Source organism: Drosophila ananassae, chromosome XR (assembly GCF_017639315.1).
Source record: "Drosophila ananassae strain 14024-0371.13 chromosome XR, ASM1763931v2, whole genome shotgun sequence".
NCBI lineage: Eukaryota > Metazoa > Arthropoda > Insecta > Diptera > Drosophilidae > Drosophila > Drosophila ananassae.
Window position 1 is genome coordinate 16,361,353 of NC_057932.1, and position 26,678 is coordinate 16,388,030.

The 26,678-nt window shown below is 35.9% G+C and overlaps 2 protein-coding genes across 7 annotated transcripts; one reads left to right on the forward strand and one right to left on the reverse strand.

Moving 5' to 3' along the window:
- Window positions 1-3,749: 3,749 nt before the first annotated feature.
- On the forward strand, window positions 3,750-20,660 carry LOC6505093 (cyclic AMP response element-binding protein B). 6 transcript variants are annotated; one of them, XM_032451975.2, is made up of 6 exons: window positions 3,750-4,530; window positions 13,369-13,818; window positions 15,048-15,275; window positions 15,375-15,543; window positions 18,198-18,332; window positions 18,616-20,660. In XM_032451975.2, exons 2-6 carry the CDS (start codon window positions 13,471-13,473, stop codon window positions 18,822-18,824), a joined length of 1,089 nt encoding a protein of 362 aa, XP_032307866.1. In that variant the 5' UTR covers window positions 3,750-4,530; window positions 13,369-13,470; the 3' UTR covers window positions 18,825-20,660. The 6 variants fall into 6 exon arrangements, with proteins under 6 accessions (XP_032307866.1, XP_044573355.1, XP_032307862.1 ...); XM_044717420.1 differs by lacking the exon at window positions 3,750-4,530 and adding an exon at window positions 12,207-12,471; XM_032451971.2 differs by lacking the exon at window positions 3,750-4,530 and adding an exon at window positions 12,223-12,870.
- A 1,412-nt stretch (window positions 20,661-22,072) lies between these two features.
- Window positions 22,073-23,969, reverse strand: LOC6505172 (protein-serine O-palmitoleoyltransferase porcupine). Its single transcript, XM_001965441.4, has one exon. It carries the CDS (start codon window positions 23,824-23,826, stop codon window positions 22,273-22,275), a length of 1,554 nt encoding a protein of 517 aa, XP_001965477.1. The 5' UTR covers window positions 23,827-23,969; the 3' UTR covers window positions 22,073-22,272.
- Between the last annotated feature and the right edge of the window lie 2,709 nt (window positions 23,970-26,678).

A 26,678-nucleotide genomic window follows, 5' to 3' on the forward strand; every position in this document is an offset into this window, starting at 1 on the left:
ACACACACACACTGTCCCTCCTTCAGCTCCTTCTGCTGCCCCAGGACCCTGCATCTTGCCCCTTCTTCTTCTTCTTTTTCTTCTTCTTCTTGTTGCCTCACCACACTTGTTCCATGTGGCATGTGGAGATGACAGCTTAAGTTTGCTTTCCAGGCGTCAACTCAATTTTTCCACCGTGTATATGTCTGTTTGTTGTGCCTCTCTCTCTGTGTGTGTGAGTGTGTGTGTGTTGCGTGTGTGGGCGTGATTCAAGAGGCGTGTTTACCTAAACTTAAAGGAGGTTTAGGAGGAGGAGGAGGTGGGGCTTGGCAGGTTTATGCCGTGATTTAGTCTAGAAGAAGACTAGAAGATGCCAGATTTATCTACGCAGGAGTAAGCCATTGATAAGAGAACACTGCAAGAAAATAGTATAGTATTTATATGAAATATGAGTATAAAAAAAGGGCAAATAAATTCTACATTTAAAGGTATTTTTATTTCAAAGTAAAGCCTTTGGATAAATAGAAAAAATAATATTTTGATTATAAAATATAATTAAATATCAAGATATATTAATAAAAACAAACAAATTAATTAAAACCCATTTAAATTCAATGAAACTTATATATTTGCTCATACCTTAAAAAAATACTGTATTTTAATGAATTTCTTATCAAATTTATTATTAAAAAATAATTAAATAACAAAATTAAATTAAAGATTTTATTTATTATTATTTTTTTTTTTTTCATTCATTATAAATGATATAATTATTTTATACATTATTTTCATTGAAATATATCTTTATTCCTAAATTATATTATATTTTTGTTCAAAAAATAAAAAAACTCCCTTAAAAAATATTATTAAAAATAAAAAATATAAAAAAAATACATATTTTATATGAATATTTAGTTAAAAATGATTAAATTAAGTTTAAAAACTTGTTTTCTTCCATTTTAAAGACAATAATAATCCCTTTTATAGAGAACTGTTGGAATAAACCCTTTTAAAAAAATAGTTGCCTACTTTTCAGAGCAAAAATAAACAAAAGTTGGAATTAAAAGTTCATAGCCTGCTTTTAGGGATTTTTGATTTTCTTAATCATTAAATTAATCAATAAATAATTTTTAAAATTTTTATTTAATAACCCCCTCCACAAAGCCCCCCCTCTATTATTCTCTCTGCACCAGCGGCAGCGGCAGCACTACCAAAAACAACAAAAAGCTGCTAAAGGGGAGAACGAGACAAAGCGACATGGAGCAACTGAGACGGAGACGGAGACGGATCGTCAGCAGAGCTGTCAATCAATGCATGCGAAACGACCCACGCATAAACCGCTTTCCTGCCTCCCCCTATACCTTCTCTCTTCTCTCATCGCTGGCCATTGCAATGGCCGGATAGTGGTAGGGAGAGCGGGACGACTGGATGGTGGGATAACAGTAGTGGGATGCCGGTGAGAGAGGGGGTTTGGGAGAGAGGAGGGCTTGGCCTGTAAATACACCTTCCAGTTTGTTGATGAGCCCCAGCCCCGCCTACTGCCTACCGCCTACAACCTACCTCCCTACCGCCCACCACTCCTCCTCCTTGTCTTCGTGCGTGTCTGATGACGTTACGATTTTCCGCCTTTCTTTGTTTTCTTTTTATATATATCTCTATATTCTTTTTTTTCTCATTTTTCATGTTGGTGCCTGTTCCTGGTTCCGTTAACTCGAATTGTTTGCTTCCTGCCTGTTGCTATTGCCGTTACTGTCCGCGTCCTGCGTCATCGATGCTCGCCCACGCTCGCTCTCTCTCTCTCTCTCACTCTCTTAACCCTACAACGGCCGCCCCCCAACAAATTAAAAACTTTATTTAAAAAAACCACCAGATCACTTTATATAATTACCCCTAAAAATATTGCCAGCATAGTTCCATCTCTAACTTTTCCATCGAAAACACCCACGCATCTAACTATTTTTGTTACAAAAAAGTTTTAAATACTTTAATAATTCAAATACCGTGTTAGAAAAGTTCCGATAATAATACAAAAATTAAGTGTAGGTGAGTGCAAGTGGGTTAAACCGAACCAGCACCCTACTAGTTGCCAAAAAAAAATACGCTTAACGGGCCTATGAACAGCTTCCATTCCTATTAAATAAATGCCACAAGCAGATCACAGTTTCAAATCATATTAAATGCTGCTTTTGAGTGGATTTCACCTGTCAGGGACAGTCGGAAAAGCAAAGGAAAGCGGCAAGGCGGCAAGGCGGCAAAGCGGCCAACGTTGCGTATACGCCATGTGAGCCACACGCGACACGAAAAAAAAAAAAACTTTTTTTTTTTTTTGTTGCTAGTTTGATGGGTAGGCGGGAGGGGGGCGTGGCAGTATATATAAAGTGTCAGGAGGCTTTTCGAAAAAAAAAAAAACACCGATCCAAGGTAAACATTACGCATACGCAGCGTTGGCAAAGTGAAATGTTATCCCCCGTCCCTGGGGACATGATGATGGAGGGGAGGAGGCGGAAAAGTAAGGTGGAAAGTAGAAAAGTGAATATAACGGTACACCAAGGCGTGACTTGACCCAGGCAATGAGGGATAAAAATCAGAGCTCTGTAATAAGCAAAGTTTCTCCCTCGAATACAAACAGAATGGGGGTTTTTTTCCTTCAAAAAGTATTGAACTTTAAAGTTGAGTTTTTTTTTTATTATTTATTTTTTTATTTTAAACTATTCTTTCTTGGTGTTAAGGAAAAAAAATATTTTATATATTATTTTAATACAATATTTTCATGTTTAAACTAATAGTTTTCGAATTTAATATTCAAATGGATATTAAAGTGTTTTTTATTAGACTTTAAAAAGTTAAAAAAGGGGTTTAGGGGTTTTTATAAAATCAATCAAAAAGGCTTAAAAATATTTTTTATTATAATATTGGAATTACATTCTAATTAAATGTCTTCTAATTAAATATTAAACTGCCAAATAAACTGTTTTTCATTTATTATTAAAAAAAAGATTATCAAAATTTGTTATTATAAAAACTGTAATAAAATTTTGGAATTTGTTCTTCCATTTAAATTTTAAATTTATTAATCACCTATTTTTTATTAGATTTTTAGGAAAATAAAGGGGTTAGCAAGACTTTTTGCCTAAAAAAAAGAGTTTAATTATTATTTTAATGAATGATTTCTCAGTTATGTTTTTTTTTTTAATCTAAAAATATAAAAAATTTTAAATATAAAATAAATAAAATAAAGCCCCCCCTTTAAAAGTACTCCCCATCGCAACAGACGCCCAAAAGTATGCATTGAACGCAGCGAGTGGGAGTGAGAGGCGACGAATCAGCCGGGTATTTAAAAATATATTTTCTGCATTTGTTCGTGTGTGTGTGTGTGTGAGTGGACTACAGTGTCTATGCATGTGTATGTGTGTGTTTGTGCGGTAAAGGTGAGTAAGAAGAACGACGTCGACGCTGACGTTGACGTGGCGATAAGCGCTCTCTTTGTTGTTGCTGTCATTGTTATTGTTATTGTTGTTATTGTTATTGTTGCACAAAGAAGTTGTTTCGAAATTACGAAACAAAAATGCTAATCGTAGCTGGTGCGAACGAGATGGGGTATAAGTGGGGGGAAAGCATGCCGCTATGTGAGCGAGCGAGATGTAGGAAGCGACACACGTCACCAGAGCGGCAGTGGCAGCAGCGGCGGCGACGGCAGCGCCACAGCTGGGGGAGCATATGATTGGGAGGCGCTCTCCGCCGACTCCCACTTTTTGCCGCGCTGTTGCTGCCGGCGCCGTTTCGTCAGTCAGTCATTTCTGTTGCTTTTCAGTTTCAGTTCGGCTACGTAGAGAACACCTAAACGGCCTTCCCCAAAAAGAAAACTGACACATACACCCACACACTCACACTCGCACACACACACACAGCCAGGTAGCGATAGAGCGTAATAGCAACAATAAAAACAACAATAAGCTACGTCGCCGGGCAAGAACAAGAGCCAAAGGTGACGACGAATTTTTTTTGAGCGCCAAAAACCATAACGGTATAATTTCCTTTGCCTCCTCCTCCCCCTCCGGTAGTGCTATAGTCAGAGACAGAGAGAGAGAGAGAGCGAGTGTGTGTGTTTTATTTTTTGTTTTTAATTTTAAAAACATATAAATAATAATAGACTGTGTAGAGGTGTGCGTGTAATCAAATACAAATCAGTAAAATAACAAAATTCTTGACGTAATCGCTGAAATGCAAAGCAATAATAACAACAACAATAAGTTTTCTTCACTGTGTGTTTTGTGTGTCGGATTTTAATTTGCACAGTTTTTTTTTTTTTTAAATTTTTGTTGTATTTTTTTGTATTGTTATCTCTATTGCCTTGAGAGTGAACAAAAAGAGACAGAGCGAAAACACAGTCGCGCTGATTTTGTTTGCCGTTATGCAAAGATTTCATTGTTATTAGTCAGCAACGACAACAACAACAACAACAACAAGCAACAAACAACAAACAATAACAATAATAACAACCACAACAATCCGACTTGGAGTTGGACAACAAAAAATCCTCCAACGAAACGGGTAAGCGATAAAAAAAATATATACTAAAAAATACAGTGGTAGTTAATTAAAAAATATTTTTTTAAATTCTTAAGCTAAAATATTTGACATCATTAATTTTTTAAATATTTTAATTATTTTGTAAATCCCCGATTGTTCACACTGTATTTTCTAGTAGAGCAAGAAAGCAATAGTGGGGGGCCAAGAGGGTGTGAGTGCAAAGCCAATAGACCCACAAACTAAAACGATCATTAATGAGGAAGAACTACCCGAGCGAGACAGAGATAGAAATAGCATACAAATCAGTGGCTTAAATAGGATATTATTAATGGGGATAACTACTTAAGTAGTTGGAAATAAATTAAAAAATATTCCAAAAAGAAGAAGAGAAAAAAAAAGATTATCCTTATCATTGGACTATCGATAAAAGCCATAACGAAGAATTATTGCCTTGACACTGCGATAAAAAATCGCTTAGATATTCAAGATCGTAAATAACGGTCGCTGACTAATACCGTGTGAGGTGTAATGGAATGGGCAGGGGGGAAGGGGGTGGGTACATCCATGTCACGAGTAAAGAGGGGCCCCTTTCCACAAAATACCCTCTAATCTTGGACATTTAAAGAGCTCAACTGGTTAGGGCCGTGCATAATTAGCCAGGCTACTACACCAAGCTGATAACGCAAGCTCTGCTCCCCTTTTTCGAGTGATAACAGAGAGAGCATGGCACTGAGAGAAAATTAAAAAAAAAAATTATTTTTTATAAAAATTTAATTTTTTGTAAAGTTTTAAATTTTTTAAGACATATTTTGTAAAAAATATAATATTTTTTAATTTCTTAAAATTATTTCTCTTAGTGTATTTAAGTATTAGTAAGAGGGGTGAGCCCGACAGCTGTTGCCCGTTGGGGGGCATTATCAAAATTGTTGGTCGGTCTGATAATCCCGCCGTAAAGCCGCAACTTGATGGCCCATGTGCACTCGGCTCTCCCTCTCTCCCAAACTCCCTCTCTCTAGTTGCCCCTGCCCCCCTCTCTTCTCACCTAAACTTGTGACACCTCCCAGTCGGACTTTTTGGTGCATGCATCGTGCCGCAGTCGCCTGACGCGCGCTTTTTTGCACCGTTTTCCGCTTGCATGCAGACATCAAGGAAATTTTTTCCCTTTTCAAAGCAATTGCTCTGAAAAAAAGGGGACTTAGAAAATTTTCATCTCGTTTGGGACTTAGAAAAATTTTTGCGTGGGACATTTAACTTAGAAAAAATTTATTCATGCCAAATTATTAATATTATATTTTATATTATTCATTGAATACTTTTAAGTTATAGAAGTGTCAATTTAAACAAATTGTTTAAATACAAAATAAAAACAAAAAATTTTAAATTGAACTAAAATAGTTTAATTTTATTATTAAAATAAAAAATAAAGGAGTAAAAACAAAAGTTACACACCTCAAGCAAAAAAAAAAAAATTGAATAATAATGTAAATCTTAAAAATAAATACATTTCTTAATAGTGAATTGTGTAAATACAGAAAACAAAAAAATATAATATAAAAAATGGGTGAAAGGGTTGCCATCGCGTGGGCGATATTTTTCTAAGTGCGGGAATCGATAGTAGCTTTAAAGTATGGCAACTCCCCCACCCTATTTATTCTAGTGCATTTAGTTGAATTGAACGTGTTGAATTGCATTTTAACAAAAGAAATGTAAGTATTCATCTTATTTAACTAAACTTATAACACATATATTTGTAACATTCTAGCTACTAATAATACTAATTATAATTAGTGGGTAGAATTACTAGAATAAAGAAGAAATTGTCGCATTGTTTTTATCGCATTGTTTTGATGTTTATGTATGTATGTTAGTATGTATATCAGCAAAATCACCCAGTCGGACTTTTTGGTGCATGCATCGTGCCGCAGTCGCCTGACGCGCGCTTTTTTGCACCGTTTTCCGCTTGCATGCAGACATCAAGGAAATTTTTTCCCTTTTCAAAGCAATTGCTCTGAAAAAAAGGGGACTTAGAAAATTTTCATCTCGTTTGGGACTTAGAAAAATTTTTGCGTGGGACATTTAACTTAGAAAAAATTTATTCATGCCAAATTATTAATATTATATTTTATATTATTCATTGAATACTTTTAAGTTATAGAAGTGTCAATTTAAACAAATTGTTTAAATACAAAATAAAAACAAAAAATTTTAAATTGAACTAAAATAGTTTAATTTTATTATTAAAAAAAAAAATAAAGGAGTAAAAACAAAAGTTACACACCTCAAGCAAAAAAAAAAAATTGAATAATAATGTAAATCTTAAAAATAAATACATTTCTTAATAGTGAATTGTGTAAATACAGAAAACAAAAAAATATAATATAAAAAATGGGTGAAAGGGTTGCCATCGCGTGGGCGATATTTTTCTAAGTGCGGGAATCGATAGTAGCTTTAAAGTATGGCAACTCCCCCACCCTATTTATTCTAGTGCATTTAGTTGAATTGAACGTGTTGAATTGCATTTTAACAAAAGAAATGTAAGTATTCATCTTATTTAACTAAACTTATAACACATATATTTGTAACATTCTAGCTACTAATAATACTCATTATAATTAGTGGGTAGAATTACTAGAATAAAGAAGAAATTGTCGCATTGTTTTTATCGCATTGTTTTGATGTTTATGTATGTATGTTAGTATGTATATCAGCAAAAAGTTGCATTGTCAATATGTCATTTGTCATTGTCATATTTTTTTGTTTCTGTTTTTTCATTATAATTTAATTCACGTTTCTTTTTATTTCACAGAATCAACAAGGAGTGATTTTTCCACCTACGACGACTTCATTAGGGCCATCCGGGATGGAATAAGGAGAGCCAAAAATAAAAATTATAAGGAAAAATCCAAAAAAAACAAAGAAAATTCCCCGCCATTACTTGACAATTTAAATTAAGCAGAATGTTTAAATATTGTTTACTTTTATTTTTAATTTTTAGTTTTAATTTGTAGTTTCAATTTTTAGTTTTAATTTTTAGTTTTAATTTTAGCAGTGTATTAATTAACAGTGTAACTTATATTTAATTTTAATTTAATAAAATAAAAACGAATAAAAGCAAAAAAAAAAGCAAAAGCAAAAAAAATTTTTTCTTGAATAAAAATTTCCCTTGTCGCCTTTCGGTCACTTTTTCTCGAGCAAGGCTGCGTACGGTGTGCATCCTGAGTGCATCTTTTTCTCGTCGCGAGACGCGCAAGTTTTGATGCACGTGCTGAATTTCCCGGCCACGCTAATGTAATTTGGAATGATGCGTTTCCTATGTTGGGAGTGCGCGGCGCACGTCAATGCTGCACGCTTTCAGCAAGAAAGCGTGCACCAGGTCCGACTGGGCAGTTATGCACATATCAGTTATGCACATATATGCCATGCTATATTTGGTAGGTATTTTTTTGTTTCTGTTTTTTCATTATAATTTAATTCACGTTTCTTTTTATTTCACAGAATCAACAAGGAGTGATTTTTCCACCTACGACGACTTCATTAGGGCCATCCGGGATGGAATAAGGAGAGCCAAAAATAAAAATTATAAGGAAAAATCCAAAAAAAACTAAGAAAATTCCCCGCCATTACTTGACAATTTAAATTAAGCAGAATGTTTAAATATTGTTTACTTTTATTTTTAATTTTTAGTTTTAATTTGTAGTTTCAATTTTTAGTTTTAATTTTAGCAGTGTATTAATTAACAGTGTAACTTATATTTAATTTTAATTTAATAAAATAAAAACGAATAAAAGCAAAAAAAAAAGCAAAAGCAAAAAAAATTTTTTCTTGAATAAAAATTTCCCTTGTCGCCTTTCGGTCACTTTTTCTCGGGCAAGGCTGCGTACGGTGTGCATCCTGAGTGCATCTTTTTCTCATCGCGAGACGCGCAAGTTTTGATGCACGTGCTGAATTTCCCGGCCACGCTAATGTAATTTGGAATGATGCGTTTCCTATGTTGGGAGTGCGCGGCGCACGTCAATGCTGCACGCTTTCAGCAAGAAAGCGTGCACCAGGTCCGACTGGGCTGTCGTCAATGGCTTTGTCCCGTTCGCACTCCCACACAAACAATTCTTGCAAACTCTTGTCTTTTCTTCTTCTTAACTTGCCCATGACAAGTAATAACTGTTGTGGCTCTCTTGTTTTTGTTTCTTGTTTTTGTTTCTTGTTTCTTGTTTGTTATTGCACATTCATTTAGTTTTAATTAATTCAGCCAAGCAAACAGAGCGCGTTAGAAAGAGTGTCTGCAGGATAGACTGAGATTCTCCCCAAAAAGAGCCACCACACACACACACACACATACACTTGCAGAAAGCAAAACCAGCAACACCAATACCAACACACTCGAAACAAGTAAAAATAAATAATGCTGACGTCAATTTTGCGTACTCCCCCCCCGCGTACATAGCAAATAGAGGGGGGCGACTAATGGGGTGGCAGAGGAAGAGGCGGGGCCTAGAGCAAATCAAAAGCCAAAAGCAAAAAGCAAAATGCAAACTGATTGGAATTGATTGAATTGCAGCAGCAACAAATTCGCAGTCGCAGTCGCCGTTGGCGTCGGCGTCGGCAGCGGAGGCGCTGCAGTTGCGGCTTTCAATTTTCAGTTTTCAAGCTAATAATAAAAAAAAATAATTAAAAAAAAATTATTTTTATAGAACTAGTCACTAAAGTACTCTAACTTCAAGTCCATAGCTTAAAAGAAAGGACTATGGCAATAGTAGTATTTATTTTTATTTTTTTAAAAAAGGGTTCTATTATGATAACATAAATTAAAAAAAATAATAAATAAATAATTAAAAAAGTTACTTTTTTTTAGATCTATAAAAAAATGTTCTTAGAAAAATATCTATAGAATGATAAAAATATATAAAGAATATATTTCTATATAATTGGGGGCATTAGTGGCGCTAATGACATTTTTAAAAAAAATTTTTTTTTTATTTATAATATTTTTTAAATATTATTATAGACTAGAACCTATTACTTTTTATAGAATATTACCATTTTATTAATATTTTATGAAGGAATATCTACAGAAAACCTAAATAACTTTGTATATTTGTATACTTTATTTAAATATTTAGAAGAATAAAAACCTCTTTTAATTAGTTTTTTTTTAATAAAGAAAAAGTTAAACAAATATTTATCCAATATACATATGTACCATATTGCTAAAGAGTATTTCCATTTTATAGATATTTTATGAAGAAATATTTGCAAAAAACACAAATAACACAGGCCAACAGCAAAAAATCTCCACGCATAATTTTACCTGCTCCATAATCTTTAGGCTCCCCTGAACCAAAGTCCAGAACAAACAAAGGTTCTATCACCCACCGTTTCCGCGGTACACCTAAGAGAAGAAATTGATCAAATTTTACCATATATTGAATTATGTAGGCCGTGTAATGGCTATGACCATCATTGTTTCCAGTACATTTCATTTTTGAAATGTATGTGTACCAACTAAAATTAAAAAATGGTATCTAGCAGTTACCATATCTTTGGAATACTCATCCAAAGTTGAAATCTCAGATTTTCTACGTTAAGTTTTGGTCTTCTATGATTTTTCCCCAAACATTTTTCTATGGAAGATTTTTATTTTCTTATTAAAATCAGTAGATCATACCATGTTTTAATTTTGGATTTAAGGAAAAACTCGAAATAATTTTATTGAATTTAATATAGGTGGTTCAACAATATTTTCTTCAATTAAATTGGAGTTTTTAATCTCATATTTTCAAAAAGTCATGGCTATCTACAACTGTTTCTATATTCAAAACGTATCTATTGCAGGTTCAGCTTGTTTAGTAAAGCTTTACAGAAGTTGTAGATAGCCATGACTTTTTGAAAATATGAGATTAAAAACTCCAATTTAATTGAAGAAAATATTGTTGAACCACCTATATTAAATTCAATAAAATTATTTCGAGTTTTTCCTTAAATCCAAAATTAAAACATGGTATGATCTACTGATTTCAATAAGAAAATAAAAATCTTCCATAGAAAAATGTTTGGGGAAAAATCATGGAAGACCAAAACTTAACGTAGAAAATCTGAGATTTCAACTTTTGATGAGTATTCCAAAGATATGGTAACTGCTAGATACCATTTTTTAATTTTAGTTGGTACACATACATTTCAAAAATGAAATGTACTGGAAACAATGATGGTCATAGCCATTACACGGCCTACATAATTCAATATATGGTAAAATTTGATCAATTTCTTCTCTTAGGTGTACCGCGGAAACGGTGGGTGATAGAACCTTTGTTTGTTCTGGACTTTGGTTCAGGGGAGCCTAAAGATTATGGAGCAGGTAAAATTATGCGTGGAGGAAAAAAAAAGTTGGAAATTGTCGGCCTGTGTAAATAATGAAATTTAACTAGTAACTATGTATATTTTTATATTAAAATGTAATTTTTTGAAAATAATAGTCTCTTTCAAATAATATTTTTTTAATAAAAAATTATCAAAAATAAAGTTAAACAAATAATATTCCATTTTCTAAAACCTAAAACAAATATTTGTCAAATATTAGAGTAAATAATAGAGTATTCCCATTTTATTTATATTTTATGAGGGAATATCTAGCAAAAAAAAAAATATATATGTATATATTCCCATCATTCTTTATATTCTTTATCAGGCTCCGCCATAGGGATAGGGATGATTTCACGTATTATAGTTGCCATAAATTACAAGCCGCGTATTTCAGCTAATTTATGGTCAGGAGGCGCTCAATTGCTATTACGTTGACCGCAGCTGTATATAATACGGGAAAAATGAAATAAAAAGGCGGTTATTTACAGTTCATTTCAAGGGGACCCGAACTTCATTAGCCCCCTATCATCCCCCCCACTTCCCCCCTAGTGATGTCAGCCGCCGGTGGGGAAGGTGAGTCAGTCAGTCGTTCGGGCGGTACTTTCAGACAGCGCGGTTTCTTTTTTTTGGGGGAGCCAGTGAGCAGTGGGCGGTGGGCAGTGGGTGGTAGGCGGTGGGTGGTGGTGGGTGGTAGGCATGCTTCGTGCTGGTTCGTAAAAAATGGCAATTATTATGTCACTCGAAAGGATAGTGATTAAAGGAACAAAACGCAGCCTAAATTATAATTCATTAAAAACAATTTAAGATGCACGCCCCTCCCCTCCTATGCAGCTCTACGCCCACACTGCACTTACTAATTGACTTTTAATGGGAAGCTGTTGCAAGCCATGGATTTTATTTTTTTTTTTTTGCTTCAAACTTGCCGCCAAGATTTACGTCGCAATGACGTCAGCTTCCCCTTCCGAAACATTCAGAAACTATTAGCTTTTGGGGTGTAATTAGCGCCAAGCCGAGGGAATACGGCGATTAAGCTAATTATTTAGCTAAACAACAAACTAAAGAGAAGTAAATTATGATAATTACTCATTTAACTCAATTTTTAAGTCAAAAACTATAATTTACCTGTATTTTTAAATCTCCCGCTCTTATGCTTTTGTTAACGGTAATCTGACGATCTGGCAGCACTGTCTCTATCTCTCTGTTAGAGATGAGCAACAGCGCTCAAGATCATTGCCTATGCTGGGAAATTTTTGGGGCACAGGCAATAAGTCACGACTTTTGCCATCTCTATATCCCAAAAAAAGTACTAAAAACTATCGATAGTTGCCTGTTTGGTCAGCGAGAGTCCTTTTAGTACGGTGTTTTGAAAGGTAAATCATAAGATATCGATAATCGATATTTGTATCGGCTTTCTCTCACCTCTAATTGTAACAAGAGCGAGCAAAAACGATTTTTGCGCAAAAACGGAGTTTGTCAATAGCAAATAAAACGGCAACAGAGCGCGAGTGGCCCCAACACGAAGTTGCAACCTAAAACATATGAAAACGGACAATCTGTGCCGCATTGCAAGGCGCGACGAAAAGAAATTGACAAAAATAAAAGAACGTAAGCAAAGGCAACGATAACAACAGGCAGAGAACAGAAAGAGAGAGAGGCGGAGAGAGGGCAGAGAGAGAGAGAGAGAGCAGTGCGGGTTGTTGTGTGTGTGCGTGCTGCCAACTCGTTGTTGACAGAATGTCCAATCGAATTATTTGTTAATTTCCCAAAAAAAGGAAATATATATTTAATTATATATTGTTTTTTTTTTTAACAAAATCAAATCGTATTTAATGATTTTGAGTTCGAACTGTGCTGTTGCTGATTTTTCAACAAGTTGCCAGCACATCGTGCAACGCGCGCACACACACACACACGCAGACAGAGAGAGCGAGTGAGAGAGGGAGAGGGAGAGCAACAACAACAAGCGCCTCTCAACAGCAACGTTTTTAGTGATGTCATCAGAAAGTAAGTTGATTTTTTTTTTTTTTTTTTTTTGTGCCCCATACCATAGTGTGTAGTATGTGTGTGTGTGTGTGTTTTCTTTTCTGTTTCTTTTGTTGTTGTTTTTATTTTAATTTTTTTTTAGTCGTCCCCCTTCCCCCACACACACACACACACACGAAGAGAGAGACAGCGTTGTCATGACGTCATTCCCCCAAAAATACACCCTGCGAACTGTTGTTGTTGTTGTTGTTGTTGTTGTTGTTGCCATTCCATCACCGACCGACATAATCATCACTCGCGTTCAGAGTCGGAACACAATCGTCGTCATCGTCGACGAGCAAAACACAAAACAAACGCAACAACAGTTGAGCACCAGCTCTGCCATCAATCGGAGTTGTTTTTCTTTTTTTGATTTCAATTGTTTTTTTTTTGGGCTAATAAGACATCTCTCTTCCAACCAACCAACCAATCAACCAACCAACCAACCAACCACCCACCACCCACTCTCCCATCACTCAGCGATCCCTTCAAGCTGGCCAAATTGAAGCGGAAACGGAAGCCAAACTGAAGCACTTGTCGGAGAGCGTCTCGGTGCTGCTGAAGATCGCCAGGATCGGCAATATGGACAACAGCATCGTCGAGGAGAACGGCAACTCGTCGGCGGCTTCGTCCGCCAATGATGTCGCCGACGTTGTCGCCGCCCAAGCAGCAGCAGTGGCCGCTGCCGCAGCGGCAGCCGTTGCTGGCAGTGCCGGTAGTGGTGGCGGCACAGGAGGAGGAGGAGGAACAGGAGGAGGCGGAGGCGGAGGAGGAGGTAACCCCCAGCAGCAGCAGAACCCACAGAGCACGAGTACAACGGGGGGAGGTACGACGAATAATACACAGGGAGGCGCCACCGTGCTCACCACCACCGCCAATCTGAACATCCAGTACCCCCTCCAGGCTGGACTGACGCCCCATGGCCTGCAGGTGAGAAGGATCTGCTGATCTATCTGAGAATAATAGGAATTATAGGAATAATAGTACTAATAGGATAGAAGGATATACTTTTTTTTCGAATCGGGGCTTATTTTTATCCTTTTGGCTTAAATTTTTGTTTAAATCTTTGCTTTTCTGCCTAAAAAACATTTAAAATGTTAGTTTTTGTATAGATTTTGTTAATTTTAGTACAAATTTTCATTTTTACATTAATTTCTATAAAAAATTTTAAAGTTATTTCCTAAAAAAATGATTTTAAACTTATGATTTTAAACCTAAATTTAAAAAAAAAATATGTTAAAAGGGGTTAGTTCCATATATTTTTATTTAAAATGCTGAAATCGTTAATATAAATATAAAATCCTATTTTCCTCCTTTCAAATAATTAAAATTTTAATCGATAATTATCGATAAATAATCAAAATCTTAATAATCTTCCTAAAATCATATTTCAATAAGCAAACTATTGATTTTTTATAAAAGTTTTAAAATATAAAAAATAATTGCTCTTTCCAAGGACTCTTTATCCTATAAATCCCAAAACCAATCTTAAAAAATTATTTTATAAAAAAATATCGATTATAATCGCATAGACCTCTAGTTCCTTCTCTAATTTTTAATTTTTTAATTTCCTACTCAAATGTAGGAAATATTAAGGGAATTCCCTGAAAACCAATTACTAATTCGATTCAGAAATATTAAAAATAATTGCTCTTTTAAAGGACTATATATCCTTTTTATCCCAAAAACAATCTTAAAACTCTTAAAAAACGAGTTTCTAAAAAAGTATCGATTATAATCGCATAGACCTCTAGTTCCCTCTCTAATTTTAAATTTAAATGTAGGAACTATTAAGAGAATTCCCTGAAGGGCCATTACTAATTCGATAAATTCCAATTATTTAGCAAAAAAAAACCCAAAAAAATCCCAAAATTATTCAAAATTATTATTTATGAACAATAAAATGATCATTAAAAAATCCAAAGGTTAAGCTTAAAAGTAAAGTAAAAAATAAAATGAAAAAAATTATGAAGCCGGAAATAAATAATAGAAATAATAATTTCCGAAGAATTCTTCCCTCGCCATTTGAGACAAGAATTCTTCCCAACTATTCTAATTCTAAATATTTACTTTGTAACTTTTAGTTTCTAGAAGAAATTCTAGATTCAAGAATGCGAAAGAGAGACTCATGAGATATATATTCCTCCGATATCCGATAGGTACAATCCGTGATACAGGCGAATCCCTCGGGAGTCATACAGACGGCGGCAGGAACTCAACAACAACAACAACAGCAGCAGCAGCAGCAGCAGCAGCAACAACAACAGGCGCTGGCCGCCGCCACAGCGATGCACAAGGGCGTTGGAATGGGCGTGGTCTATGTGGCAAAGCCGGCTAATACGGTTATACACACGACCTCGGGCAATGCAGTTCAAGTGCGTAACAAAGTGCGTAGCTCCAAAGAGCTTCTCTCTAATTTCATTAATTAATTATAATTATAATTATAATTTTAATAATTATTTTGAAACCCTCCTTTATATATATAGATCCCTCCAAACTTTCCGTGTAAAATCAAACCCGAACCGAACACACAACATCCGGAGGATAGTGACGAGAGCCTCTCGGACGACGACTCCCAGCACCATGTCAGCGAACTGACGCGACGGCCATCCTACAATAAGATCTTAACCGAAATCAGTGGACCCGACATCAGCGGTAATATATCCATCGAGAAGATACTATCTCTCCACTAGATACAATCCCATCCACCCACCACATACTTCAGTATTCAAGAAATCCATCTACTTCGCTCTGGAAACTATGTCGCTAACCCCAAAAAAAAAAGAAACAAACAAACAAACGCATTCGCATTCGCAGCCCAGCTCACATTCTATTCATATTCAGATACAGATACAGATACAGATACAAGATACTCTGCGGCACTTCTAATCACTCCGCCGGAATCTCAGAACGCCACCAGCCATCCATTCCAAGCCCTCCTCCATGTGTCTGTCTCGTTAACCCCCCCATGTCTCCATGCCTCCATGTCTCCTCATCTTGTCGCTCATTTTTTGTAAAAGCTTCTGCTTTTTGTCCTGTTTTCTTCCAAAAAGTGGATAGTTTCTTAATAGGTTAAGTTGGGGCTTAGTTGGAGGATCTAGGACCTATAGGAAATATCAACTCCTGAACTTTATTTCTTATTTAAATAGTTTTTTTTTAATTCTAATTTTTTTAAATATGTGTTTTTTTAGTGTCTTTTTCAATAATATATTTTTTTATCAGATCTTAAAAATATAAAGGGTTAATCATCATATTTAAATAATTAGTTATATTAGTTTCAGACTTGATCTATTAATTTTTTTTTTCTGAGGAAATATAGAAGAAAATGTTAAAAATAATAGATATTTTACAGAGATTAATTTTTTAGATTTATTTTTAAAAGAAATTTAGAAGAAAAAGTTAATTTTTGTTGAAAATAATAGATACTTTATAGAGATTTATTTTTTTTTAGATTTATTTTTTTTTGTGGAAATTTTAAAGAAAAGAGCATTATTTTTCAAAATAATAGATATTTTACAGATCTAGAAAGATATATGACTACAAAATCTATCAAATTTTAAATAGAAACTATCTTTTTTTTTTAATTCATAAAAGTTTAAAGCTTCTGGGTCTATCTTTATCGAGTTTTTAGACTTCTAGTCTCTTATATTGAGGGATTATAGTCTTGAGGGATTTTTATAGAAAGAATATAACAAGGATTGTAGTCCTGAACGCTTTTTTTTATAAAAGGAATAGAGTTCCAATAGAAATATATCCCAAAGAATAGAATATAGAAAGAATAGAATTGGAAAAGGAAATAATTTCAATTTCTAAAATTTTCAATTCTTGGAAAATAGTTCCGAAAGCTTGAAAACCTATACTTCTTGAGATTATAATAGTTTTGAATGAAAAATTAAAGATTTAAGATTAATATTAATATAATAATTGATATAAGACTCGAACAATATAGAAAATAGTTAGAAATTTTTTTGAAGAATTTTCTTTTGTTAAATATATGATACTATATAGTCTAAAAAATGATTTTTAAAATAACATTAAAACCAGAACTTTTGTAAATAGTTTCTTGAAAAATGAATACCCGATACTCCTCTGTTGCTTAATTAGTAATTAGTAATTAGAAAATAATTATTGTATATATGTTAGGGACTATCCACAGTGTTGTTGTTGTTTTTTGGTGTATATCCATTATAGGAAGTACCGTTAGAGGCGGCAGCCTTACAAGATCTTGCCACAGAAACCGTTATTGTTGCCCCACCACCCTGCCACTCCACCCACTTACCATTCTCTCATCATTCTCATTTAGTGGTTGTTGTTGTTGATGTTGCTTAAAAGAAATAATATTAAAAGAAATAATAATAAAGCTTGGGAGTCGTCGAGCTAACCAGGCTTTTGTAGAAGAGTCCTGTAAATAATACCCCCCCCCCCCTCTCTCTCGCACACACACACACACACACGTTCATAAGACAAAGACAGGCCAGCAACACTAATTCGAGTAATGAGAAATAATTAATTATTTATTTCGTAATTGGAGGACTTTTCTTTAAAATTCAAGCCCACGACTGTTGCTGCCTGTCTCTTTCGCGCCCTCTCTCTCTCCTGTAACTTTCTCTCTGCGATACCCCACATGCCCCCCCCTCCTCCCACTTTCTTTCTCTTTCGCTCTGTCGTGTTGTTTGTTGCTGTAATCGCTGTTGTTGTTGCTGTTGTTGTTACACAACCCATCATGCAAATAGAAAAAAAATAAAAAAAAAAAAAAGTAAAGCACCTAACAACCGTAACTTAACCCCACACTTTCTCTCTTACCTGCTCTCTCTTACTCTCTCTCTCTCCTCTGTCCTTGACTAACGACACTATAATATCCCTAAATATCGCTCGCTCGCTCGCCGCTCTCGCTCGCACTCACCCACTTAAAACAACAAAAATAATTAAATGTTCATAATCCCAATACCAAAAAAAAAAAAAATATTAAAAAATTAAGATCAAAATTTTTCAAACAAAAAATGGAAAATTATGAAAATGTTTTTGTTCTTATAATTTTATTGTTGTTTTTTTTTCATTGTTTTTTTTTTCTTTTTTAACCGCCTACCCTACAACAACAACAAAAAATCTATTTAAAAAAAAAAAAACAAAAACAACAACTGCAACAACAACAACAACCTCAACAATCAACAACAACAACAATTCCTCCTCCTCCCCCCCTCCGAACCAACAAAACAAAAAATCCTGAAATGAAAAAAATCTGAAAATCTGAAAAAAAAAATTCGAAAAATTCGAAAAAAAAAAATGTTTTTGAAAAAATGATATCCCAGGCGCATCGCATCCCATGTCCGACGGCGTTCTGAACACCCAGCTGGCGGGGAGCGGAGCGGGGGGCAACGCGGCGAACAGCTCACTGATGAACTTGGATCCGAACTACTACCTGACCAATCGGATACCCTATACCAGTAATAGCCTCAGTCCAAAAAAAAACCCAAAACTGAAAAAAAAAAAAATTGTTTGGAACTTCAAGCATAACACGAACTTTAGGTTGAAAATTGAAAAAATACTGAAAATTAAAAAAAATACTGCATTTATAAAAACTTGTGATCCTTTTTTCGAAAAAAAAAAGTTAAAAATTTCTATAAATAATCAACCCACCGTTCGATTTATAAGAAGTTCTGTTCTAAAATCACTTCAAATCCTATAATATCATAGATCTCATCTATATATATTCTTGATCTCTTCCAGACAATAGCGGATTGGCGGAGGATCAGACGCGAAAGAGAGAAATCCGGCTGCAGAAGAATAGAGAGGCGGCGCGGGAGTGCCGGCGCAAGAAGAAGGAGTACATCAAGTGCCTGGAGAATCGAGTGGCGGTGCTAGAGAACCAAAACAAGGCCCTCATCGAGGAGCTCAAGTCGCTCAAGGAGCTCTACTGTCAGACGAAGAACGATTGAATGTGGGGGGAAAGCGGCTCTCCGATACCGATACCGTTACCGATACCGATACTGACTCTGTTATCGCCACCCACACATCTCTATCTTAGCTACCAAAAAGCTGGCAGCAGGATGGCTGAAAAGCAACGGTATTTTGGGATAGGGATGGGAATAGAGATAGAGATGGGAATGGAATTAATCGATTATCGATCCTTCCGATGGCTGGCCGCATATCATGAATTATATACGTATAGAGGAATATGTATAGAGATGTATGTGGTAGTAGTTGTGTGTAGTGGTGTGTATGAGTACTGTGTGTGGAGGGGGGATCGTAAAGTTCGATTTGTTGTTGTTGTTGATGTTGATGATGATAATGATAATGATGATGATGATGATAATGATGATGATGATGATGATGTTTTTAAGGACACGGACGAAGAAACAAAACAAAGAAAGAAAAGGAACAGAAAGAGAAAAGAACACAGTGTAATTATGTTTATAATTTTTAATTGTAATTTCTTATGTTTATGATTTAGTTTACGAGCCTAGTTTATTTGATTAATTTAAATTTAATTAATACTACAGTTTACCTAAACTCTTGTGTTTCTATATATTATATAAATATAAAGTTATATATTGTCCTGTAAACCCCTCCCTACCCCCTTTCTGAGAATCCAAAACTATCTATTTTGTAATTAAATATTTTTTTTAAATTAATTATTTTCGAATTCGTATTGCAAAGCGTGCGGATCTATAGTCTATATCTATTTTTTTTCTTAGCTAAATGTTGTAAGCCGATTTGTCAGGGTATATAGTCAAAAGTCCCCAATATCCTTCTCACCCAACTCCCTACCACATAAAAAAACAAAGGATATATTAAAAAAAAAAGAGAGAAAAGAGAGTTTAAAGAAAAAAAATAATAATTCACAGGATCTATGTGTATATATGTGTGTGTGTGCCGCAGAAATGTAATTTTAAAAAAATTAAGAAAATTTTAAAAAAAGGAAGCAGATCGTAAATTATTCAAGCACTTTGTTACATAATTTTAGCGACAAAAAAAAATAAGAAAAAAATAAGGAACAGAATCAAACGCCCCAAGACACCAACCCACACTCCTCCCAGGACATCCGAAGATAACCCCTGTATTTTGAACCTTAATATATATATATATTATATATGGATATACGTAGCTAGCGAATATTTGTACACTATTTGTATTTTATTGATCTTGTTTTGGAGCGAAGGGAGGTCCTTAAAAAAGGACCCTACAAAGAATCATCGAAAAAATAGAAAGAGGACGAAGTTGGCAGGAAACACACGTATATACAGCATATATATATGAATATATATATATGAAAAAAAAATACAAAACTCTCGTTATCTCTTGTGATCAACTCAGTTGTTGTTATAAATGAAAAAAAATAAAAATAAAAAAATTATAAATGAAAGTTGAGGCAAGGATCGGGGCTCGGGCAGCAGGCAGAGGACTTTTTTAAATCTAGCATAGCAAAAAAAATAAAATAAATAAAAAATATATAAAAATGATATATGATTACATAAAAACACGGCTAAAAAACAATGCATACAACGTCTATGTTTTACACAAAGGCTCTTTATAAAGAATTCTATATATATATATATACATACACGAATCGATATATATATATATGTATATATATTATGATCTATATCTACATATAGGTTACACATGTATATCTCTCTATTTTTGATGTCCAAAATCAAAATCATCCTCCCCCAAGAACAGAAATTCTAATTTAACTTTTTCAGCAAAAAGTCAGTGGATGAGAAGAAAATATTATAATAAAAAAAAAAAAAATACAAAAATACAAGTTGCATTCAACAAAGTAAATAAATAAAATATTTTTATTGTCATTGCATAATTCTTAAGCTAGTAAGTTAAATATTTAAATCGTAAGCGCGGAAAAACAAAGTAACAGCCCCCAGAGAGATGATTCAAATCAAATTCAGAAAAAAATATGTTTCGAAAAATACAAAAATTACAAAACACGAATTCGAAATGAGAGGAAAAGAAAACAAAACAAGAAATCTGTAGAAATTAAAATATTGTTATAAATATTTGTCTCAATGAGAAAACAAAAAATATAAAAAAAAACAAACAAACAAAAACCAACAAAGAAAATACACATACAAACAACAAAAAAATCAATAAAAATATTTCAAAATGATAAAGGTTGTATTTTTTAAGGGTTTATTGAGGTCTTAAATATTTTATTTAAAAAAACATAAGTCTAGGTTTGTGGACAGATTTTCTGAATATAATATTTTAAGTAGACGGACAGACTTACGGACAAGCGGACAGGGAATATTATTAATTTATTGTTTGACTCATTTTAGGGTTAGTTATTATTTTAGTAGCTTTATTTAGATAGTATAGAGGTATATTAGTAGCTAGTAGTATTTAGAAAATATTAAATAGAAAAGTATAATTTTCTAACTAATTTTCTAGAAGGGCAGACTTACGAGCAAGGAATATAACACTTATTTTGACTTATTTTAGGTCTTGGTATTATTTATGTTATTAAATTTTATATTAAAATCTGTATAAGTATAAAAAATTATAGTTAAATATTCTAAAAGTTGTATTTTCTTAAGAAATTATTTAATTTGGCGGACAGACTTACGGACAGGGATTATTTTCTATTTTACAAATTTTAGGGCTAGTTATTTTTTAATATTAGTTTTAAGGATGACTATAAATAAAGTCTGAAGAATTTTAATAATGAAATATTCTAAACGTTTAATTTCTAAAATAAATTATTTAATTAGACGGACAGGGATTATTTTATATTTTAAACATTAAAGAACATCTTAGTTTTGAAGAAACATCACTATCTTTAGATGGAATTTAAGGATAAAAGTCTAAAGAATATTAATAAAATATTCTTAAAGTTAAATTTCTTAAATAAAATATTTATTTAGACGGACAAGAACTAAGAACAGAATAAATATTATTTTTTATTCTACGAGTACCGGGTATAAATAGTCTATAAGTCTATAGTCTATAAGTTTAATTTTTCAACTATTTTTTTTTTCAAAACAAAGTATCTGAAATACATACAAATTCTAAAAGATATAGTAATGAATATATTCCTCTTAAAATATACTTCCTATTGCCATTTCTTTCTAAGCCAAGACTTGCCATCTCTTTCGCTTTCAAAAACAAACTCCAACCTCTGGCATTTTTAAAACCATATCCCCTTTTAGAAAAAATTCTCGTAAAAAGCATATCCGTTTCACAGAATCGTTTAATTTTTAAGCACAAGCACACTAGATACACCAACTACGAGATACGAGATACAAAGATACAAAGATACAAAAGTAGAAAAGCAGGAAGCGAATACCAATTACAGGCTACGACTACAAGTAGATCAGTCATGTGGTGGAGATTTCGATTCGAGATGCCTCCGGAGATCGCTGGCGGGGCTCTTCACGAGATGAAGAGGTAGAGGACGAAGGTGCCCACGCCGATGTAGTGACTGAGATATCCTGCCCGCTGCCAGTGATCCAGGAAGGACTCATTCCCCTCACCGGACTCCAAGGACTCGCCCAACAGCACCACGCCCAAGTACGCCAGATGGAAGATGGTCAGGACGGTGAAGCCCAGATTGGCCAGCCGAATGAGGAAGGATCGGAAGGAGAGCCAGTTCCTCTTCGAGGGACAGTTTGTGTAGCGACACCGATCCCTTCCCTGGCAGCGATTCGCCGACAAGCAGGCGTCCAGGACACTGGACAGATGACGCCTCAGGAGGACTTCCCCCTCGCCGAAGATGGCCAGTGAGATGAGCACCAGGTAGATGCGGAGATCCATGCCGTGCAGCAGGCTGGACACCAGATAAGTACAGAGCACGGCCAGGATGGTGCGTGCCTTGGAGGAGCCGCCCTCCTGCTTCCACGGCCCATAGACGTACCGCTTCAGCCACTCGTGCATGGGAACGTTCCAGCTCCGCACCAGGGAACTGATGGATCTGGGCCATTCGATGCGCCACGGCTGGGTGACCAGTGGCCCCATTAGTGGCGACTCGTTCTCCGTGCCCTGGTCGCAGGCCACCAGGAGGGCCTGGACTATGAAGCTGACAAAGTAGTGGCTGCTCCGGACGCTCATCGCCTCGAAGTACATGCCCAGGAAGTGCGACATGGTGGCGAACACCTCGCCCAGGAACGGGGCTATGCAGTTGGAGACCACCAGGGCGATGACGCAGAGCACCAGGTTGGGAATCAGCCGGCGGAGGGTCACCACCCATCGACTCCTGGGCACCAGACTGTCCAGGTAGGTGGCGAAACTGACCCACGGCCCGAGGCAGCAGGTGGCCGGAGAATAGATGTATCCCAAGTAGACCAGAGGATTGGGAACTCGAATGCTCCTGGACTTGGTCGCTCCGAGATCGGTGAGATCGAATCCCAGCGAGATCAGCTTCATGTTGACCACCATTTGGATGCCTCGGAGCTGCGACCAGTCGCTCCTCTGCCGCCAGATGAGCAGCTCGTAGATGAACTGACTCCCGATGGTCACACAGGCCAGGATGGCGGCTCCCCGCCTGCCCAGGCGGACCAGCTGGAGCAGGACATAGCCCACGCCCGAGAGCAGCAGGATGAGGCCAAGTCTATGGCTTGAAATTAAGTACAGGAGCATCAGGCCACTGGCCAGGTGGATCAAGTGGAGGGGGATGGAGCTGCTGCCCGAGGAGGTGGCCTCGCCGGGCTGTAGCTTCCTCCTGGCAGCATGAACGGAGCAGAGGATGCGACAGCCCAGACAGACCATCAGCATGGGAGCCACATACTGGACGACCTGCAGGAGGGAGGGCTGGGCACAGGAGCGCAGGCTCTCCAGGTAGCCATCTGGCAGCTGGATCCCATCCTCCGCGTAGTAGTCCTCCTCCCTCTGCCGGAAGGGTGATGGGTCGTCGTCTTCCATGTCCACGTCCTCGTCCGCATCGTCCACGTCGATGTAGTCGCTCTCCTCGTCGTAGTATTGGTAGTCCATCGGTAGCTCCGGGGAGTCGGTGGTCGGGGAGGCCCTCGGGCGGCTGTCTTTTAAAACAAGCAACTAACTAAAATTAAAACAAACCACCGCCAGCAGTGTGACCGTTGACAGCGCGCCAAGAAATACGTCTAAGACCGTGGGCAAATGGTCACACTATTTTTTTCTTCACGAATATTTTGAAAATTTATTTTTATATTTAAAAAAAAACATATAAATAAATTAAAATTAATTTAAATAATAGAGCCCTCCTCCTCGCTTCTCATAAGGGCTACTTAATAAGTATTAAAAAAAAATAAAAATATATATTTTCTTGTAAATTTTAAGTCCTCTGGAATGAACTATATCTTTTCACCATTCTTCTGATTATTGAGCGGATTTATAATACGTATCTATAGTAATTATATCATTTATATATTATTTATTAAAATAATAGCGCCCTTCTTCACGATTCTCTTCAGATTTTTCCTAAAAAAATTTTAAAAATAAAAAGAATAATATTTTTTACATCTAAAGTATTCCGAAAAGATCACTATTCATCAGTTTTTTGAGAGGAATATCTATCTATACTATAAAAATACCTCTATTATTTATTAAAAGAATAACTCCCTTCTCCTCGCTTCTCATAAAGGCATAAAGGCTGGAAAATTTATTTAAAAAGTAAAAATCTATATATTTTTCTTATTTGAAGGCCTCTGAATAAAATTATTTCTTTGTCACTATCCTTCAGATTCCTATCTATAAATATAATAATTCCCATCTAGTTTTTATTTTTTAAATAAATAAAAGCGCCCTTCTCCACAATTCTCATAAAGGCTACTTGAGGAAAATTCTAAAAATCAAAATAAAATTACTTTCAATGTTTATGTTAATTTCGTTTATTCTTTCCCCGGAAGGTCCTAGACTCCTTTTATTCTCTCCTGGTTTAAACGCGCCAGGACTAGCAGGATAGTATACATCTTCTGAATAGAATTTGCGATGTACCTGTCAAGTATTGGATGTCCTTTAGATCTCCTTGCTAGATACCAAGGACGAGTCCCGGACGAGTTCCACGAGCAACTGGACTATCTCGTCCCGGATGCGGCTCAACAGGAAGGTGTTGTTAGCTCTGGAGACAGTGCTGGTGGCCTGGTTGGGTTTCCTGGTCCTCCTGAACGACCGCCGACACTGCGTACGGATGTGCTTCTTGGGGGGAATGGCTCGTGTCATATTGTTTTTCTCAAAAGTATAATAATTTTAGCAATTTGGTAGAAAAACAAATATCCAAAAATTAATGAAAACAAAAAAATATCGAAATATTTTCAATTTTGTCGGTTGCTCTCAGTTTTATAGTACTGGCTTCGTCCGCCTCGTTGTATAGAATGAGAACTTTAGACGAAAGCGGTTCGGATATGGGGATTTCTGACAGGACGTTCGGTTTCATGGACCACTCGGATTGGATCAAGGATTGCTAGATTGGACTTTTTATTTTTAAAGACCTGTAACCTTATATTTCAAATTTTAATATTTTATACATTCATATTTTGTATATTTATATTTTGTATATTTATAAACAACTCACATAAAGAACCCGCTAAAGAATCACCCGATTCTCAACCGGAGTGCCTTTTTGGACTTGGGGATCCATTCCCCACCATTCTGCATCAAAACCCCAGGACGAAATATTTTTTAAATTTTTTCAAAAAATTTCCAGGGGGTCCCCTTCAAAAACACCGGGAATGGCACTTTGAGCGCTCCGAAAGCCATATCTCCGGCAATTCTCACCCGATTCTCAAGCGGAGTACCTTTTTGGACTCGGGGATCCATTTCCCATCATTCTGCATCAAAACCCCAGGACGAAATATTTTTTAAATTTTTTCAAAAAATTTCCAGGGGGTCCCCTTCAAAAACACCGGGAATGGCACTTTGAGCGCCGCAAACACCATATCTCCGGCAATTCTCACCGGATTCTCAAGCGGAGTACCTTTTTGGACTCGGGGATCCATTTCCCATCATTCTGCATCAAAACCCCAGGACGAAATATTTTTTAAATTTTTTCAAAAAATTTCCAGGGGGTCCCCTTCAAAAACAACGGGAATGGCACTTTGAGCGCCGCAAACACCATATCTCCGGCAATTCTCACCCGATTCTCAAGCGGAGTACCTTTTTGGACTCGGGGATCCATTTCCCATCATTCTGCATCAAAACCCCAGGACGAAATATTTTTTAAATTTTTTCAAAAAATTTCCAGGGGGTCCCCTTCAAAAACAACGGGAATGGCACTTTGAGCGCCGCAAACACCATATCTCCGGCAATTCTCACCCGATTCTCAAGCGGAGTACCTTTTTGGACTCGGGGATCCATTTCCCATCATTCTGCATCAAAACCCCAGGACGAAATATTTTTTAAATTTTTTCAAAAAATTTCCAGGGGGTCCCCTTCAAAAACACCGGGAATGGCACTTTGAGCGCCGCAAAAGCCATATCTCCGGCAATTCTCAGCGGATTCTCAAGCGGAGTACCTTTTTGAACTCGGGGATCCATTTCCCATCATTCTGCATCAAAACCCCAGGACAAAATATTTTTTAAATTTTTTCAAAAAATTTCCAGGGGGTCCCCTTCAAAAACAACGGGAATGGCACTTTGAGCGCCGCAAACACCGTATCTCCGGCAATTCTCACCCGATTCTCAAGCGGAGTACCTTTTTGGACTCGGGAATCCATTTCCCATCATTCTGCATCAAAACCCCAGGACGAAATATTTTTTAAATTTTTTCAAAAAATTTCCAGGGGGTCCCCTTCAAAAACAACGGGAATGGCACTTTGAGCGCCGCAAACACCATATCTCCGGCAATTCTCACCGGATTCTCAAGCGGAG

Coding starts and splice junctions, on each gene's coding strand:
- LOC6505093 (XM_032451975.2), top strand. CDS start 13,471: ATGGACAACAGCATCGTCGAGGAGAACGGCAACTCGTCGGCGGCTTCG. Junction 13,819..15,047: donor TGACGCCCCATGGCCTGCAG/GTGAGAAGGATC, acceptor GATATCCGATAG/GTACAATCCGTGATACAGGC. Junction 15,276..15,374: donor CAGTTCAAGTGCGTAACAAA/GTGCGTAGCTCC, acceptor TTATATATATAG/ATCCCTCCAAACTTTCCGTG.
- LOC6505172 (XM_001965441.4), bottom strand. CDS start 23,826: ATGGACTACCAATACTACGACGAGGAGAGCGACTACATCGACGTGGAC.